The 18,610-nt window shown below is 37.4% G+C and overlaps 2 protein-coding genes across 2 annotated transcripts in view; one reads left to right on the top strand and one right to left on the bottom strand.

Moving 5' to 3' along the window:
- Positions 1 to 811: 811 nt before the first annotated feature.
- LOC139726345 (peptidyl-prolyl cis-trans isomerase FKBP14-like) lies at positions 812 to 9,750 on the bottom strand. The gene is made up of 4 exons (XM_071637382.1): positions 9,260 to 9,750; positions 3,177 to 3,343; positions 2,269 to 2,405; positions 812 to 989 (listed from the first exon to the last, which is right to left on the bottom strand). Exons 1-4 carry the CDS (start codon positions 9,535 to 9,537, stop codon positions 837 to 839), a joined length of 735 nt encoding a protein of 244 aa, XP_071493483.1. The 5' UTR covers positions 9,538 to 9,750; the 3' UTR covers positions 812 to 836.
- A 5,836-nt stretch (positions 9,751 to 15,586) lies between these two features.
- The window catches only part of LOC139726361 (polycomb protein suz12-A-like), a 42,716-nt gene continuing 39,692 nt past the window's right edge, over positions 15,587 to 18,610 (top strand). The window contains exon 1 of the mRNA XM_071637383.1: positions 15,587 to 15,715. Within this exon, the coding sequence (XP_071493484.1) occupies positions 15,622 to 15,715 (94 nt within the window). The 5' untranslated portion in view covers positions 15,587 to 15,621. The remainder of the gene's footprint in view (positions 15,716 to 18,610) is intronic.

The following is an 18,610-nucleotide window of genomic DNA, read 5'->3' on the forward strand; positions in this document are numbered from 1 at the left end:
ACCTACAGTATATGCTTGTCTGTATCCATACTTTTATATTCTTTTTAACTTTGTGATTCACATCGTTAACTATCGCATTTAATACAAAACCATTGAACGTCGTTTTCTCAAAATTTACAATTATAATGATTTTTGATACCATCACAATTCTAAGCAAGATAGTTATTTAACACAGTCATTGAAATAATTACGAAGACAATAAATCACAGCTTAGTAATCTAGTTCAATAGAAGCATTTAGATGGAGTCGAAAATCACGGAATATCGTATATATAGAAGAGCAATAACGTTAAGAGTAGGAATTGTCTTTAAAACCCTTTCCCTTTCAAAAAGTTACTGACAGGAACTATGCACTAGCTTGTTTCGTAGTTTTGCGATAGAGTAGCGATTTCATTTGTCTGAGTTGGTGCTTCGCTCTCTCATATTTTAAAATAATCGTTAAAACGTCTTTAGTATCGTCCCTGTGATAGAATAGTTTCCTATTTCAGTTTTTTAAATATCTATTCTGAAGAAAATACATAATAATCAATTTCTCAATATTTTTAAATCAAGACAAGCAGGGAATGTTTCATACACTCTAACCTTCACTCCCCGTTTTCTTGCAATAAAAAAGCAAAAGGTAAAGTGAATCAAATATCTTACCCTTTTTGTCTTGTTTTGTTATTTCATTTGAACTTAATATATTCTTAACCAGCAGTTATCATCACACAGGTCACACCTGTCATGTACTTTGATTACACATTTCGTCATGTTCGTTTAGGCCTCTCGCAAGCCAAATATCAATTATGTACTAAATGGACTTCTGTTAGTTTATCGATATCATGCGACGATACGGAGCTACAATTCGTCATGCTTCGGGCCGGAAAACTCTTCCCATTCCACGTACCCATCGCGATTGCGATCGTCCTTATCGATATTCTCCTTGGCGAGCTTATCAACCAGTGGTCCTTTGGGCCCGAACGTGCCGCTGTCAGCTATGTACTTGGCGAACTGTATAAGACAATAGCAAAACACACAAATTCACACACACACACACACACACACACACACAAAACAAACAAACAAAAACAAAACAAAACACAAAAAACAAATAGTAATAAGTCATACTTGAAAAAATAAAATTGATAAAATCTTGTAGGCCTCTTGTCCAGGGAGTGTTTCAAACAAGATTTCAAGTCGATCATAAAAAATCACGTTAAGATCTATTCAAAATGATGGCTGTCATGCTATGTGTGTCTTCAATGATATGTCAAACGTTCTAATGAAATTGAAAATTTCACGCAGCCATTTAAAGAGAAAATAAACTTGGTGACTAAGGATTTTCGTTTCTTTCATTTTTCATTATCAGCTTGAAGTGGATTCTGAAAGGCTGATGCAACTGAACAGGGAAACCAGTGGTTTACCAGGATTTTAAGTTTAGACCTTATAGGGTGATCTGAAACACGTACAGAAGTCATTTCCCCATGCAAACATCAACATTATGTAGGCCTACCCAGTACAAATTTGACAAAAATTATGAATTTTCTATGTTTACCATCGACTCTAGATATTTGAAAATTTTCCCAATGAACCCCCACAATCCAAGCAGAACGTATACGAAAACAAAATTAATGGTAATGATTCTTTATAATACATGTATCACGATGCAGTTTGCTCATTCACTTCAAACCATGCAACCAACTATTGCACTACACTAGAACAGGAGCACATTAAAATAATGGTGACGATGACGATGATAATGATCTTGACATGTAAAGAATTATCACTCGATGATAAATTCAAGCATTTAGGAATTGAGACGACTTATGGCGCGTTTACACCGAGCACAGTATACGGGCAACGGACCGGGTGTTTTGCTCTGGAGCGCCAAAAGGAACCATGTGTGGTTCTGTTAAAAAGGATCAGTAATTCAGTACGAAATCACCCAAAATGTTATTCTTATGTCAAAATCAAGAGCAAGAAAATCAATAATAGAAGAATAATTTTGTAACAAAATTGTTGGCGGGAAGTGATATTGCAACAGAACCACAGACATGCATTGTTTCTTAGTTGGCGCACCAAAGCAAAACACCCGGACCGTTGCCCGTGATGAATACATGGTTGGATGAATATACACCGAACTCGGTGTAAACGCGCCTTTACATGCTTAAACATAATTTTCAATAGTTGCATAAAATATTGACAAATTTATAATGTCGATATCAATGTCGTATGGTTAAAGTGATGCTTCCTGATGGCACTCAGTGTATACAGAGAAAGGAAGTCCCACCTCATCATGAGATATTTTTCCATTCTTATCGTCGTCGTAGACTTTGAACATGTTCGGCATACCCTTGGCGTAGTTAGGACCCATGAACATCATCTCAACCTCAAAGATTAACTTCTGGTCTCGAGGTACAACTCCGGCTGCGAGATAACACACGAAAAAATACGGGGGAGGGGGAGGATTTAATAATATTTCATTCCATTCCTTTATCTAAGCACGGCACGTACTTCAGTCCGGAGACTGTTCTTCCGCAGGTCCGTGCGGATAAAACACAACATAAATGTATCAGAAATGAAAAAAATAAAACTCATGATATGAACTTTGTTAATTAAATCCTTAATTTGAAGACTGCTTCTTCAAGCTGAACTTGCCATCATGGACAGCATAGTTGCAATGATTGTCATAACAGAGTGTAAAAGCTCTGGTGGTATCCAAAAACTCTATACATTGTATATCATAGCTCTTTATAATCGCAGCGGCCGTTTTTTATCAATCAGTTTGTATTTTGCAGACCTAATAGTGATAGCATAGAAGTAGTAACAGAACGTTGTTGTTATAATGATGGTGGTTGCTATGATGGTAATAGAACTAAAAGTAAAAGTTAAATAGTTAAAAGGGAAAGAAGTGCAGCAAAGAGACTGATAAAGTGAAACATAATTGAATTATAAATAAACATTTAATCACGATTGATCATAATGTTTAGAAAATAATATGATATATGATCTAATGTAATATAATATAATATAATATGATATAACATAGTATAGTATAATACAATACAATATAATATAATATGATGATATAATATAATATAACATGATATATATATAATATAATATGATAAAATATGATATAATATAACATGATATAATTGAATTGAATTGAATATCATTTTCTTCGTCCCAACTTACTCTCTGGATGAAATTTGTAGCGGCCGTTTTTGATCCTGTCGGGCTCGACCACGATTTTCCTGATCTCCTCCTTGCACATTCCCAGGAGTCCCAGCTCAAGACCCTTGATGCTCTCTCCGACTCCCATCGGGAACGAGATCCATTCATCCTTCTCGTTGTTTTCCCGGCTAAAAATGAGGGAGGTGCAAGAGAGGTAAATTCAGATGAAAGGATCGAATCCAAGTCTGCAGCTTGGACCACGTGTGTGGACAACAATACAAAGAAAATATAAAGGGAAGTCCACAAAAATTCATTTTTCATGAAAATTTGCACATTCCATCAACTTGATACTGACATATGATAATGTTAAGGGTAATTTTATATTAATTATCCCCATTGTTTTCTGAAAGTCAAGTGCTCTTTCAATATGCTAGAAAAGTGAAAGCATATTGAATTTTTTTAACATTTTCTTTAGAATTGTTGTCTACAAATATTGATGTCATAAACTCAAGTAGTCTCCTCATCCAGCGGTTCCAACACCAAAACTTTAAAAATTCATAACTTTTGCATCAATTGTCCGATTTTCCTCAACTGTCACTGATGTGTTCTACTAATGCTGCTACTTTCACTCAATCCACATTTTTCTTTCCTTTAAAAAAAAATGTGCTCAATAAGGACAGAGAGAGAGAGAGAGACAGACAGACAGATATAATATATAACATTAATTTTATGTGTGTGTTTGTATGTGAATATGTGTGGATGCGTGTTTGTGTGTGTTTATTTTGTATGTCCTATGTAAGCAATCATATATATATACTTTTTATAATATCAATGCATTCCTCAATAAGGAACAGGATTAAAGTGCTCTATCATATAGATGATGCGCATTGAAAGGTCAAAGTGAGGGCAATATTATTACAAAGGAGGGGAAACAGAAAGTAAACTTTAAACAATATTATCATTATTGTTATTATTATTATTATTATTATCATTATCATTATCATTATTATTATTATTATTATCATCATCACTATTTAATCGCAGTAGAATTTCGTCCTTTCTACAGTCATCAAGCGTCATCTCCCTAATATTACTATGACATCACTGTCATGCTTCAAACGGCTATTTTTAGCAGCATACCATTGCGAACCCGGATGTCATCAACCTGAAAGCGATACTGATGTTCTAAAAATAAACTAACCGTTTATGTGTTGTCGTGCGGAAATACATTCGATAACTTCGAAGAAATAATACTTCACATACAACCTCTCTATCTACCTACCTTTTATTTTCCTCTCTCTTAATATGTATATGCACACGCACGCACACACACACACACACACACGCACACACACACATTATTTACAGATTTATATAAACTATTATATAATCATATATAAATAGACACGTATATATACACACACAATGTGTATGCGTGTGCAAACAAGACGCATATTTCGAGAGATAGAGAGAGAGAGAGACAGTGGAAAAGAGAGGTCTTGCCTGAATATAATTAATCAGAGTATGTGGGGGGAGGATGATTAATTTGCGAGGGTTAAATTCAGACTTCTTGCTGAGAAACTGCGTTGGCGACTGATTGTAGTATATTATGTTACAAAACAAGCAAACAAAATGAAAATGAAGATTTTTTTTTTTTCACCGCAACACAGATCATTTCGTATAACTGACATCAGCCGATATTAAAGGGGAATTAACCCCAAATATACATGTGGATTGAGTGAATGCAGCAATATTAGTAGAACACATCAGTGAAAGTTTGAGAAAAATCGGACAATCGGTTGAAAAGTTATGAATTTTTGAGATTTGGTGACTGGACCACTGGATCAGAAGACTACTACAGATCATGACATCACATAATGGACTATACTATATAAAGATAGTATAAAGAAAATTCCACAAAATATCATTTCATATGAAAAGTACACATTCCCTGAACTTGTTACTGGCATAATCATGTCAAGAGTAATATTATACCCCCGTTTTCTGAAAGAGGTAAGTCTAGTGCTCTTTCATTTTGATATTAAAGTGAAAAAAATTTTAATTTTCTTTATATTTTCTTTATATGGTAGTCCATAATCTGACATCATGATCCGTAGTAGTCATCCAGCGGTCTCGTCACCAAAACTTCAAAAATTCATAACTTTTGTACGGATTACCCGATTTTCCTCAAACTTTCACTGATGTATTCTACTAATATTTGCCATTCACTCAATCAACATGTATTTTTTGGGTTAATTTCCCTTTAACGATACTTCATCCTATTTCTACCAGTCATGCCGCTATCAGCATCCATACACGCGTTAGAAATACGAGGAACGAGATAATCATTACAATGCAGAAAAGATAGAAATAAAGGCTTGCTGACGAACATCGCAAGAATGACTTTTAAAGGGCATTATAGATCATTTGTAATTTTGTGGAGTTTCAGCGGTTGAATCTGAGCTAAAAGTTGAATGCATGACGCGGTTACAGACATCGTATTCGCGATCAACTCGTCCAGAAGAATGTACGGAGTGTCATCCGGCTGAGATCGTACATGTTCAATGACAAGAACAAGGGGAAATCGGCCACAGATCGGTTAGTTTGCCATGTACAGGGTTTTGTTTCAGATTGGTTCTAATAAAAGGTGGGAGGGATTCACTTTTTGTTAGGACCACTTTTTTTTTTTGCTTTATTCTTTGATATTTATTCTCAGTCATTTCAAACTGATTTTCATAATATGAACTTTTAATTTCTCTTGGAATTTTGTATGCTCTTTAATATTTCATATAATTGGTTTCTAATTATCTCTCAAAACGTTAAAACTTGAATCCCGATCTCAACCAAAAGCTTACCAGCCCCCCCCCCAAAGAAAATGAATTAACTTCAAAAGAAAAACAAAAAATATTCCTTACAGAGTGATACAAAAATGACAAAAAAAAATCGGATAAGAAATGAAAAAATAATATGACATTTTGAAATTTCACATTGCAAAAAAGCATTTCTTTACCAGTCCTTGTGAATGTTCAAGTGAGCGAGTTGATGATATCATACCCTCACAATTTTTCATGTATATTACGTATGAAATATGTACATATGACATATGAAAAATTGTTATTTGTAGCTAATACAAGTAAAAGCATGTACCCATACCAAGATTTTTATGAGTTATTAATATCAATTTTGGTGGTTTTTTTTTGTATTTTGGTTGATTCTAAGACAAGTCTTATATGTATACTAATGAAATATGAGATTTTTGTCATTTCTGTATGTGAAATGAATAAGAAATTGTGGGAGTATAACATCGTCACCTTGCTGATTTGAATATTCATTAGAACTGGTCAAAAGATGTTTTCCGGGAAAAAAAAAATGTGAAATTTCAAAACGTCATATCTTCCTTATTTCTTATCCGATTTATTTGTCATTTTGCATCGTTCTGTTGGGAATGTATACTCTTTATTCGTTTGAAGTTTATTTATTTGTAGGGTGGATTTCCTCTTTAACAAGTTATGTAACCTGTAAAAGTCAAGTACCTGTGCACGTGTTGTTTAAATTTCGAAATGAAATCAAAAGGCTACAAGTTAACCTGTCTCCTTTTTACTGAATATACAACGTATACTGCCAGTAAAAATTCCCGGGGGAGGGGGAAGTGGGTGGGGAGGGGTTTAAACTTTCAAATTATTGACCAAAACAGTGGCGGATCCAGAGGGGGCGCAACCGGCGCACGCGCCCCCCTTTATTTTTCGTTAAAAACAAAGGAAATAAAAAAGAAAAAAAAAAAGAAATGAAACCCGGAAGTGGCACCAGAAATATTAGTCACGCCCCTCCCCCCCCCCCCCCCTTTACAGGATTCCTGGATCCGCCCCTGCAAAATGTTATCATATTTACGACATTCTTGTTTACAAAATGAGTGGAAATACTTGCGATATGATAACCTATATGGCCTCTTCTAATTTGCATGTGTGTTTGCAATCAAGCCATCATCACCGATAATAACAATTATTATTATCATTATTGTTATTGTTATTTTCATCACCATCATCATTATCATCAGCATCATCATCATTTTATCATCATAATAATCGTCATCATCATCATTATCATTTTGATAAACAAGAGACCCGCGGGTCTAGCGCTCACCTGAGTATCGCAAGTTCACCTTTCACGCAGTCACTAATCTAAATTATTCACAGCTCTACCAAAATTTGACCAGGCATTCTGAAGTAGAAGATGAAAATGTACAATAAGGGCCCAAATTTTTAAAGATTCCTTAATTTGGGGAATTGGGGGCCCCCTGGGGCCCTCTGGGTGGGGCATGGTGCCCATTTTGATAAATTGAGATCCTGACCCCCTAAGGATGCTACCTGCCAAGTTTGACGAAAATCTATCATGAGGTTTTCAGGAAGAAGATGACAATGTACGATTCAGGCCCCCATTTGGACCTTCCTAACCAACCCCCCCCCCCCCCACCACCCCTGCCTCCAAGAGGGGCACCCCTGGATCTCCTATGAACAAACTCGAAACTACAGTCATTAATGTACTCACTCATAGTATTATCTTAGCTGTATAACTTCTGATTCTAGAGAAAATTTTTAACGATTCCTTCATTTGGGGGGTTTGGGCCCCCCTGGGGGCCCCCTGGGTGGGACATGGTGCCCATTTTAACAAATTGAGATTCTAACCCCTTAGGGATGCTACCTGCCAAGTTTGGTGAAAATGGGTCATGGGGTTCTAAAAAAGAAGATAAAAATGTACAATTTAGGCCCCATTAGGACCCCTCCTCACCTCCCTCCCCTGGGTCCCAAGGGGGGCACCCCTGATTCTGCCATGAACAAACTTGAAACTGCAGTCATCAATGTACTAACTCATAGTATTAACTTAGCTCCATCACTTCTGGTTCTAGAGAAGAAGATTTTTAAAGATTCCTTAATTTTGGGGGATTTGGGCCCCCTGGGGGTCCCCTGGGGGCCCCCTGGGTGGGGTATGGTGCCCATTTTAACAAATTGAGTTCCTAACCCCCTAGGGATGCTACCTGCCAAGTTTGGTGAAAATGGGTCATGGGGTTCTCAAGAAGAAGATGAAAATGTACAATTTAGGCCCCATTAGAACCCCTCCCCACCCCCCTCCCCTGGGTCCCAAGGGGGGCATCCCTGATTCTGCCATGAACAAACTTGAAACTACAGTCATCAATGTACTAACTCATAGTATTAACTTAGCTCTATCACTTCTGGTTCTAGAGAAGAAGATTTTTAAAGATTCCTTAATTTTGGGGGGTTTCATTATCATATTTTATCCAGGGTAGCCTCTTCGGTGTTGCCACTGCTTGGTTTCAGTAAGCAATCACAATCCTATGCGGTATTAACAAAGGCTCTAATATAATGGTCTTTTCATGGTACAGTGTATCTTCCTTCCTGGGCTTACACGCTGCTGCCTGCAGATCACATGACCTAGACACGATTTCGTTCGCCGAACAAAGAGTGACTCGTGGTTGCACCCCAACTATAGCTTCAACAAGTATACCTGGACTTTAATCCCCGCAACTTCTGCACAGTGTTATAATAATTCTGCTGTTAAAGTCCGACAACACGCTGACTTGCCTCTGCGGTAAATAACTATCACGTGGGTTAATAATGATTCAAAAGATCGATGAGTTGTTTGCTGTTCTATCCGCCTGCCCGGGCCAGCCTATTCCATGGCGGCTTGTCGAGGCCATTGCTCCTGTTCTGCTTTTAGCACGAAAAGAATCCCCTTCCACTCAAAGTATGCAGAGCGCAGAAGCGCCGGTGTATTTACTGCAATATTTGACGCCTGGCTTTGAGCACCGGCATCGCCAAGCTCTGAAGTGATTACTGATGCCAGCTTTCAAAAAGATACTGACAAAGAACCCCACGGCAAGATGTCGAATATACCAGTTTTATATATAATATAATTACTGTTTGGCACATGAACCATCTATCATGGGGGAAGCAAACGTGACAAAAACATTTAATGAAGGTCGGACTTTAATGTTATTACTGCGTTGCGGTATGAGTAAGTCGAATATTGAAAAAAAGGTAAACTCTCCGATTAAAGTTAGTGCGTGCAGTGTTTAAAGGTCTCCTCACCTGTCGAAGAAGACGGAGCCATCAGATGCAAGTTTACCCATGAAGTGGATACCCACTGTGTCGTCGTTCGTCACCTTCGTTCGGCATTCCGAGGGCATCGAAATGGTCTCCCACTCGATCTCCGGAGGTGGCTTCTTCCCCTCGTCCTTATCCTCTTCCTCCACCACCACTTCTTCCTCGTCGTCTTCGACCTCGACTTCAGCGTCTTCGTCTGATAGCGCTGTGAATACCAGACAGCTGAATACGAGGAATACAGACAGAAATACCTTCAGCTTCATATTGCAGGACGGTTGTAGCCACCAGGCCACTGAACGCCGAACTTGAAAGGAAATAGTGAACGAGGTTTGTTGCGGTGATGACCGGAGCGTGACTCGATCGCTGGGAGTCCTGCGACCAATTAGTATTTTTGTGTTCTGAAGCTAAACATTTACTCTTGTCTTCAATACGCCTTCATTTCAGCTGCTCTTAGGACACGTGTACCTCTTTTTCTGAGTCTTTTCACATCTTAGATCAACGTGGCGTTCATCCGTTTGTGATGCATTTTTCTTTGTGTATAAAGCAGAGATAAGATTGCTGTGTTTATTCAGTATGTAGATATTCCCACGCAGGTGTTGGCACGGCCCGGCTCAGACAAAGAAACCTATTACGGTCGTCGTAATGTCCTGGTAGTCTGAGGGTTCATGGGGCAGGTGCAACAATTGGATAAGGACACATTGTGCGTCTTTTCATTGACAGTGCATCACAGGTTTCATTTTAGATATGATATACTTCCATACTTTTTTTCTTTGGTATATATTGCTAAACTATTGCCATTTTCTTCTGTTTCATTGAAAAATGAAAATGTAAAATTATTTCAATTATCTTTCAAATAATCATTCTCTTATGTTTGTACGGTAATACCAAAGTGAAATGATGTTTTTGTATCATTTTGATTGGGAGTGAATAAATTAATGTTATTTTTTTTTTTTTTATGGCGCTGAACGCTGAATTTGAACCGGCGGATGTTGCTACGCTCGTTCACAAGACACGTGATCTCTCCCACCTTCCTTACTCCCCCATGGTGAATTCATACTTAGCCACATTTTATTGTGGTCGACATACTCAATATACAACTATAATATATGCAATCGTTATCAAGTATGTTCGGCATGGTGGCTGCAACCCAGAAAGAGCGTAATAATGAGGTCGATTGTCACACAGTATATTATAAGGATGGTGGTTCCCTTGTGCAAAGCTCCTCGATCAATATTGGTCATAATATTTCCTTTAAGAGCAATATACATTTCATGAAAGAGTGAGCAGTAGAATTTTCAGTTCAGTTCTTTTTTCACAATCTTTATTAATTTGTAAGTCTCATACAAATGTCTAAAAACGACTTCTGCATAATATGCAGTAAACTTTCAAAACTTTCAGTTTCTATGGAGTTAATGGCGTTACCCTCTCCATGGTCCGGCTTCTATTTATTTTGTCCCGATTCATTCTAATGACGAAAGCGTCCAATTCTGCATGCAAAACAGGGCCTAATGATAATGGTCATGAAAATGATGATGATGATGATGATGATGATAATTAATAATAATAATAATAATGATAATAATAATAATAATAATAATAATAATAATACCAATAATGATAATGATAATAATAATAATAAAATTTGCTTTTTATGATATTAATAATAATACTAATAATGACAGCATAAAGTGGTACTCTTTATCCAGGGTAGCCTCTTCAGTGTTGCCACTGCTCCGTCAGAGGGTCCTGCCGGGATCATTACCCTAGCGTTTCCACGTACCCATACACCTGGGTAGAGGGACATGATGAATAAAAACATCTTGTCCAAGGACATAGGGACTTGACGAGATTTGAACGCAGGAACTCCGTTTGAAAGTCAAGAGTCTTTAACATCCAATAGGACAGTGTCACAACAGATTAAAAAATGATAAAAGGTATTCCATACTACACCGCGTCGCATGCTCGCTATGGCTTCGTTCATGTCTAATACTGTCTACGCTCCTGCTCGTATATAATAGTTAGATGGTGGTCACGTCACGTGGATGGGTACATCAGAGTGCGTGATTGCACTTGGAAATGAACAGGATCATCCACCGAACCATAACGACCGCATTATTCCGATTTATTTGTGTCTTTGGAGATAATGACAAGACAAATACGGAGTCGATTATAATATACATGATTCGTTTTGGTAACGGTACCATATTTTCGTTTTCGTTTTTGTTTTTGTTTTTCATTGCCACTTATTGACAAATTGCCCTAGCTGTGTTTACGTAAATAGGCACCGATTATTTAGTGTTACAGTAGTAGCCACGATTAATAACAATCATGGACATATACAAACTCGGTTGGACTCGAACCAATGATCTCCTGATTACATTATGTACTATAGGTGTCGTATCCACGAGAAGAAGACTGCCGAGCCTTCGCTCAAATAATCAGGAGATCGTTGGCTTGAGTCAAACCTAAGTATGTCCATCAGCGGTGGATCCGGGTTGGGGGGGGGGGGGGGGGGGGAGCGCACTGGGCGCGCCCCTTTATTTTTTGTTAAAACAAAACAAATGAAAAGAAAAAGTGCGGGGGGGGGGGGCGGGGTGCATGCGCCCCCTTTGATTTTTTAAAGGCGCTCCCTCTTTACGGAATTCCTGGATCCGCCCCTGTCCATGATTATTCATCATGCATGGCTACATTCTAAAACACTGAATAATCGATGCTTATTTACGTTGATATGGCAATTTGTCAACAACAACAACAACAACAACACTAATCGACGGAAGAATTCATCAATTTGATTTTGTTGCTGCCGCTGTCTTTGCTGTTTTTTTTTTCTCCTGTCAGATCTGTATTCTGTCTTCTATGATGGCATGCATTGAAACATAATATCAATAAACCATGTCTCGCATTAACACGATCGTATAAACGTATATCGTCAGAGATAATAAACTGATATACAATACCCTATATAATATATATACAAATAAATCAAGAGCAGACGAAGGATCATAATTCCTGGTATAGTCGACTAATTAAAACACCAAGAGAATGCTCAATAATGTAGGAGAGGACTTCCCTGAAGTGACCCCAAAACGCACGTTTTTGCAGTAGGCCAATTTATACTTTCATAACGCCTTCAAGTTCAAGTTGATTTATGTCATTTCCAACAAAATGATTAGGAATACAATGAAATGTTTGCATATGCAGATAATGTCACGAAATCAGTCATGTGATGAACATTGTAACATGTAAGACAAAGGTAAATTATTAACAGAGATACAAATAAATGTTATATCATTATGGTAAAGTCAGAAACAAAATGGCTGGAAATGGAGGGGACTGCTGGAAAGCAGAGCTTGTATAAGTGTGAAGTCCCCTCATAAAAAACAAATAAACAAACAAACCGCGAATGTTGCAACTGATTGACAAATTGCCCTACATCGACGTAAATAAGCACTGAATTGATCAGTGTTTTAGTAGTAGCCATGATAAAAAATAATAGGCGTACATACTCGAGCAGGATTCGAACCCACGACCTAAAAACCGCGAATGCTTTATTATATTGCGATATATAGTTTGCCATTTCAGTCAGAAATCAATCACCCATAAGTTGACTGCATGCACTTTTATCAAAATAGTATGCATATAGTGTCTGTGTTCAGGCAAACCATCGCTCTAAATGTTCAGGGGGGGGGGGTACATTTTCTACAATAGTGACGGTCAGGTCTTATTCCTGCAAAATTGAATTAAAAACATACACACACGCAGAGGCAGCAACAATGCTCCACGAACAGACAGAATGAAACTAAAAATATATAAAACAGAAGAAATTCATCATTCTCGACTTCGAGTATTCTGTAGTGTGACCTGCACCCTCAATCATACACTATATCATACATAGTGTATGTAGCCATGTATACACACACACACACACACACAGTGAAAATTCCCTTAAAAATGCCATTTCTACTTTACATTTAATTCCCTTTCCTTGCTTCTGTATGTCCCTCCCCTTTAGTCTATTTGTCTATAATGATTTGTTGGTATCAATAGCACCTTGATTTATTTGTTAAGTGAATAGCATAGATTGTAAAACGTGAACAATTTACGATAATTAACCTGTTCGATGCTGAAATTCTGAAATCCCTACAGACTTAACACAGAGGCCACAAGAATCCCGTTATAGAGAACAGATTAACGATGAGAACATAATCCCTCATCATCTTGCCCGCATCAGCGCATATACTTCAAGGCGACAACAAGAGCAACAAGACAAGTGTCTTAATGATATCAGAAATATAACTGACAACAGCAACTGCAACAAATAAATATAAGCCCCTACCACTCCTCCAAAACGTACACAATAAGAAATTCACACACACACACACGCACACACACACACACACACACACAGAGGGAGAGAGAGAGAGAGAGAGTATAGGGGGAGGGAGCATAACATTGACTATATTCATCAAGGCAGAACCGGAATCTCCATGATCACATCAGTCAACTGCTTGCAAATCATACACTTCAGACCATTGAGATCATGCAACTTGAATTTCCCATTCTGTCATTTTTTTTTTCAATTTTACTACTTTTGATAACGAAATAATGTTGTATAAACGTAAGGAGGCTAACTGACGTGGTATACACTCTAAAAAAAAAAAAAAAAAAAAAATACCGGGTCAGAACTGACCCGGAACTGGGTCCTTTGGGGTCACACACTGTTCCGGGTTAAAAATGACTTGGAATTTGGTCATGAAGACCCGGAATGGGGTCACCCTGACCCAATCATGACTCTGGATTGGGTCATACCTGACCCCATTCCTTGTCATTTCTGACCCGGAACGGTGTGTGACCCCAACGGACCCAGTTCCGGGTCAGTTCTGACCCGGATTTTTTAGAGTGTATAAACAAATGTTTCGTGTTCTGCAAATCATCAACCGATCATGTGCCATTTTTGTATATGATTATAATCATAAAAATCTGATAATTTGGGGTAAATTTCTATTTAAGAAAGAGACCTTTGAAATCCACCTGAAGGTATTTCAATGATATAGGTTATGACGACATGCACGAGGCAATTTGTGATGTCATCTGATATCTGTCCGACTGTGCAGAAAAAAAAAAATGTGCGCACTTTAATAAATACATGTGCCATTCATTTTTTTTTTCGAGCGATAAGCACCCCTAACCGTATGCCTCATGCCTGCTGCTTAAATAGTTGTTACAGCTCCTCAATGATTATACTTTGATGCCCCAAAGGACAGTAGTATTCTTCTTGATCCGACATGAGGAGAAAGTTAAGTAGCATGGATCAAAAAGAGACTTATGAGGCAATAAGACATTATAGACCTAGTCCCCTATTTTTGTTTCTTTCCATTGAAAAAAAAAAGATCAACTAAAACCAATTACGAAAGTCGCATTCATAACATCATAACTTCTTCTCTTTCAATCATGGTTTAGTTAGGCCTATATGCACCTATATGTGTCTGTCACCAGTATCATTGACTTTTGTTCCGTAAACACCGTGCGAAACGTAAGATTCCGTAAGTCCAATATTTCATTATCCTATTATTTCAAGGACACACCTATCTCGTTCTCTGTGTTTGATGATCTTTGGCTACACTGCGGAGACGCCCAGACTTACTCCTGACCACCGTTATGACCACGTGTTACTAGTACAGTTTGTACTACTAGTAACTCCCAATTAATGACATATGAGATCGACATAACATACTCCGCCACCATCATCCCCATAAAAGACAGGTGGGAGGGGTGGGGGTGAAATGAGAGAGAAGAAAGAAATAAAGCAACGACAAAATCAAAAAAAAAAAGAAAAGAAAGAGGTAAAGCTGGACACGCCTAACAAAAAACAAAAACATGAATGAACATAAGCTAGCATACAAGCGAAGCGATGTGAGGATACGAGTACAACGCTTTTCTCATGTTTTTTTTTTCTTTTCCACGATGAATTCAGTCACTTGTTGTCATACCTGTAGGGAGTAGAGAAAACTGCGCGGAGGAATCCCCACTTTTTTTTTTTCTTTTTTACGAAGTCATTGTCGACATCATGACTCTGCAGACGTAATATGGTTGAACTGCAAAATATGAATATGAATGACGTGCAATGAGTTGTATAACATAGACTACCAGTATAAATTACTTATTGCTAACTTGAAGTTGTAGATGACATAAAAAAAGAACAAAAGTCATGTTTCAAAAAGTCATGAATGACGCAAAATCAAACGTACGTCCCACCATGCAATGCGTACGAACCCGCGGCAAAGTGTGATTGCTGGCTGCTAGTCTACTGCCCTGAGAGCACGCAAGACGGGGCTAAATTTGCGATAATGGCTCCCCATAAGCACTCGAGGGCTAGTCCAAGGAGACCGAAATTGGAACAGCTTAAAGCGGATCATGAACTTTTTTTGCTAGCATTTGAGAGTAAGTTCATATTCATTTTTATTTTCGAAATTTCTATCGACCTTGTGTGCCGAGAATTGGCTGATCGCGTTGTGTGCATGTGGTAAAGTGTGCAGTGAATGGACCGAGCGGTACCGGCTTTGTTATTGAAGCGTCTATGGGCTCATCATGACTTGTATTCGTGCGTGTAGGACTAGGGAGTTCAAAGAGAAGCCAACTGCAGCTGTGACCGCACGGCATTGATGTGTGGTAGCAAATGCATTTTCGTGTCAATGATATTATGTTGGTTCAAGAAAATTATGTTCTGTGTATTTATATGGAAAATAAGGGTTCAGATTTGAAAGTTGAATGTTCCTATAATTAGCTTAGTTTGTTCCTACGCTGCGAAATTGTTGGTGATCTTGTGATAAACCCAGAATGAATCACCAAGCAAAGAGCGTTTGTGAGTCATGCTTGAGTTTCGGCGGTAGAAGTTAGCAAGTTCGCATCGGCAAACTCGAACGAGGAGTCTGACTCATGTATTTCAATCATGATTCATGTTTCTCCCCCAAGATGCTGTGTTTCTCCCACATAGAATCTAACCATTTGAATCTCAGCCCATCCCTTACATAGTACAAAATATTAAATTACTGTATTATGCTGATTGTTTCCAGTCACAGTGCAGATTTAACATGAATCAATGTGACAATAATAAAGAGTCAATGTGTTTGTGTTTGTGATTCTATTTAGAATCTGTTGATGTTGATTTATGTGAACACCTACATTCGATTTTGAAATTTTTTTTTTCATAATCCTGATATTCTTGTATTAGATTTACTGCAGTATTACTGTAACCTTGAATTATTTGTGCATGTGTGTTGTTGAAAATGCAGTTCTAGCAGTATGTTTATTCATATCGGTTCCTTTTGTATTAATCTTTTTAATAACTCATTCACCCAAGACACAATTTGTCTTAAACATTCTTATTTATATGATTCAGATGAAATGGTTTTAGAAAAATGATATCTTTAAATTTGTGCAATGTTTTTCATTTAATAAGATCTGGTTAAGAGTTTAATAACTAAGTTAAAATGGTACCTTGTGAAAATGCTTTACAATTCAAATCAAAGTATGGTTAACCCAGATTTGAGTTCATCATTGTTTTTATTCCAATTTGTGTGGAGTAACAGTTTTTATGTACTGTACCTTGATATCTAACTGACAGAACTTTGGTATGGGAAGAATATACTGGATTTTCTCCTTTTTCCAGTCTTAACAAGAGTATTCAGATGATTCCATTGTATTCTAAAGATCATGACAAATATTCACAACATAACATCAATCAACTTTTGCAATCGAAGTCTGACAAAAGATTGTTTTTGCACAGAAATGTGTGTGTGTGTGTGTGTGTGTGTGTGTGTGTGTGTATGTGTTTGTAGACTTTCTATTAAGAACTATGCTAAAAAATATAATGAAAGATATAGTTAGGTTCACATCAAATGAAAGAGAGCATATTGCAGACCCTTTGTCAGAAACCACCATGAATTCTACAATGTGTTTGCCATTGAGTAATCTGTAATTTTTAATAATTTCAGAGTAGATGTGATAGATGCCACGTTGAGTAAAGTGCATGTGTCTCAATCATTGATTATTGGAATGGCGAATCTTCTGTGATATACGGGACTTCATTTAATGTGATGGTTTTCATGTATGATACAATTTACAAAATTGTAAGATTTACCAAGTTTACCCCATTGCTTACAGGGACCATACCCCATGTACTAATGCTTTTCCGAGGGAAAATTGTGATATTTTAGAGTCAGAGGGATAAATACAGCCTTTCCTCTCAAGGTAATAAGAAGTATTAATCGTGAATTCAGATGAACGACTAATGATAAAATGATGAAATCAAAGTAACCCATGATTTTTTGCTTGGATACATCCCATGTCTGTGAAGACTTTTTCCAAATGATTTGCTATTAAACTAGACCAAATATGCTTAGTCACAGTTTCTGAGCAAGGTACAAACCAGGTGGTAACTCCTGCACAGTTTAATAGCATATTTATTCATGTAGGAGCAGGAAGGGTTGATGTTTGAACTGAAGGATCTCCTGAATGGCAAGATAGAAAAGGTGGATGTGGTTTACTGTGTTAATTTGAGGTAGATGTATGAGGTACAAATGTATCTATAGAGTAATGTTTGTATGATAAGCAGCAATTATTTAATGTAAAGTTGGGAGTCACTATTTAAGTAAGTCTTCAAACTGTATTCAAGTCGCACTTACAGAAATTCTCATTTACAGAGTGATTTTTGCTTTGTTTAACTCATGTACAATCATTAATGTGGAGTTATAGTTCACTGTGAACATTAAGTGTGATCTTGGAGATTTGAGAATTGACTCTGTGACATGATAATTCTTCAGTATAGAGTTTACATGGTACATAGTACTAGACCAGCCTGATTTATCAACAAGCATATTGGCTGTGGATAATGTAGGCAGAATGTAGAAGAGTATTTTAGAGAAGAGATTCAAAACAGTAATAGAATTAGCCTGTAATATGCCAACAATAGTGTGTCAGAGTGTTATGCCCAAACTACACTACCATTGTACATGTACATGGTATACACATTATGAGAGTTACATAAAAACTGTCAAAATTGTCTATAGCTGAAAACATCCCCTTAGTTTGGAGTGTGATCATGGTGCATTTGCCCATGACTAGCTATTCCTAAGTAAAGTAGTATGATGACTTTAAGTCCTGTAATGGTGCCAGACAAAGAATAAAACATAGCCAGGATTCATGGTAATTTCAGGTAATGTGTTCAGTGCTTTCAAACTAAAAATATCTAAATTCATCTAAATTCATGGATTAAGTATTATGGGGAATAAAATATTTTGAGACTAGGAAAGTACTTGGAGAGCAAAGACCTCCACC

Source organism: Diadema antillarum, unplaced genomic scaffold, assembly GCF_040938485.1.
Source record: "Diadema antillarum isolate AM-2024a unplaced genomic scaffold, OU_Dant_1.0 scf00000017, whole genome shotgun sequence".
Lineage (NCBI taxonomy): Eukaryota > Metazoa > Echinodermata > Echinoidea > Diadematoida > Diadematidae > Diadema > Diadema antillarum.

Coding starts and splice junctions, on each gene's coding strand:
- LOC139726345 (XM_071637382.1), bottom strand. CDS start 9,537: ATGAAGCTGAAGGTATTTCTGTCTGTATTCCTCGTATTCAGCTGTCTG. Junction 2,406..3,176: donor CTACAAATTTCATCCAGAGA/GTAAGTTGGGAC, acceptor GTTATCTCGCAG/CCGGAGTTGTACCTCGAGAC. Junction 990..2,268: donor GAAAAATATCTCATGATGAG/GTGGGACTTCCT, acceptor TGTCTTATACAG/TTCGCCAAGTACATAGCTGA.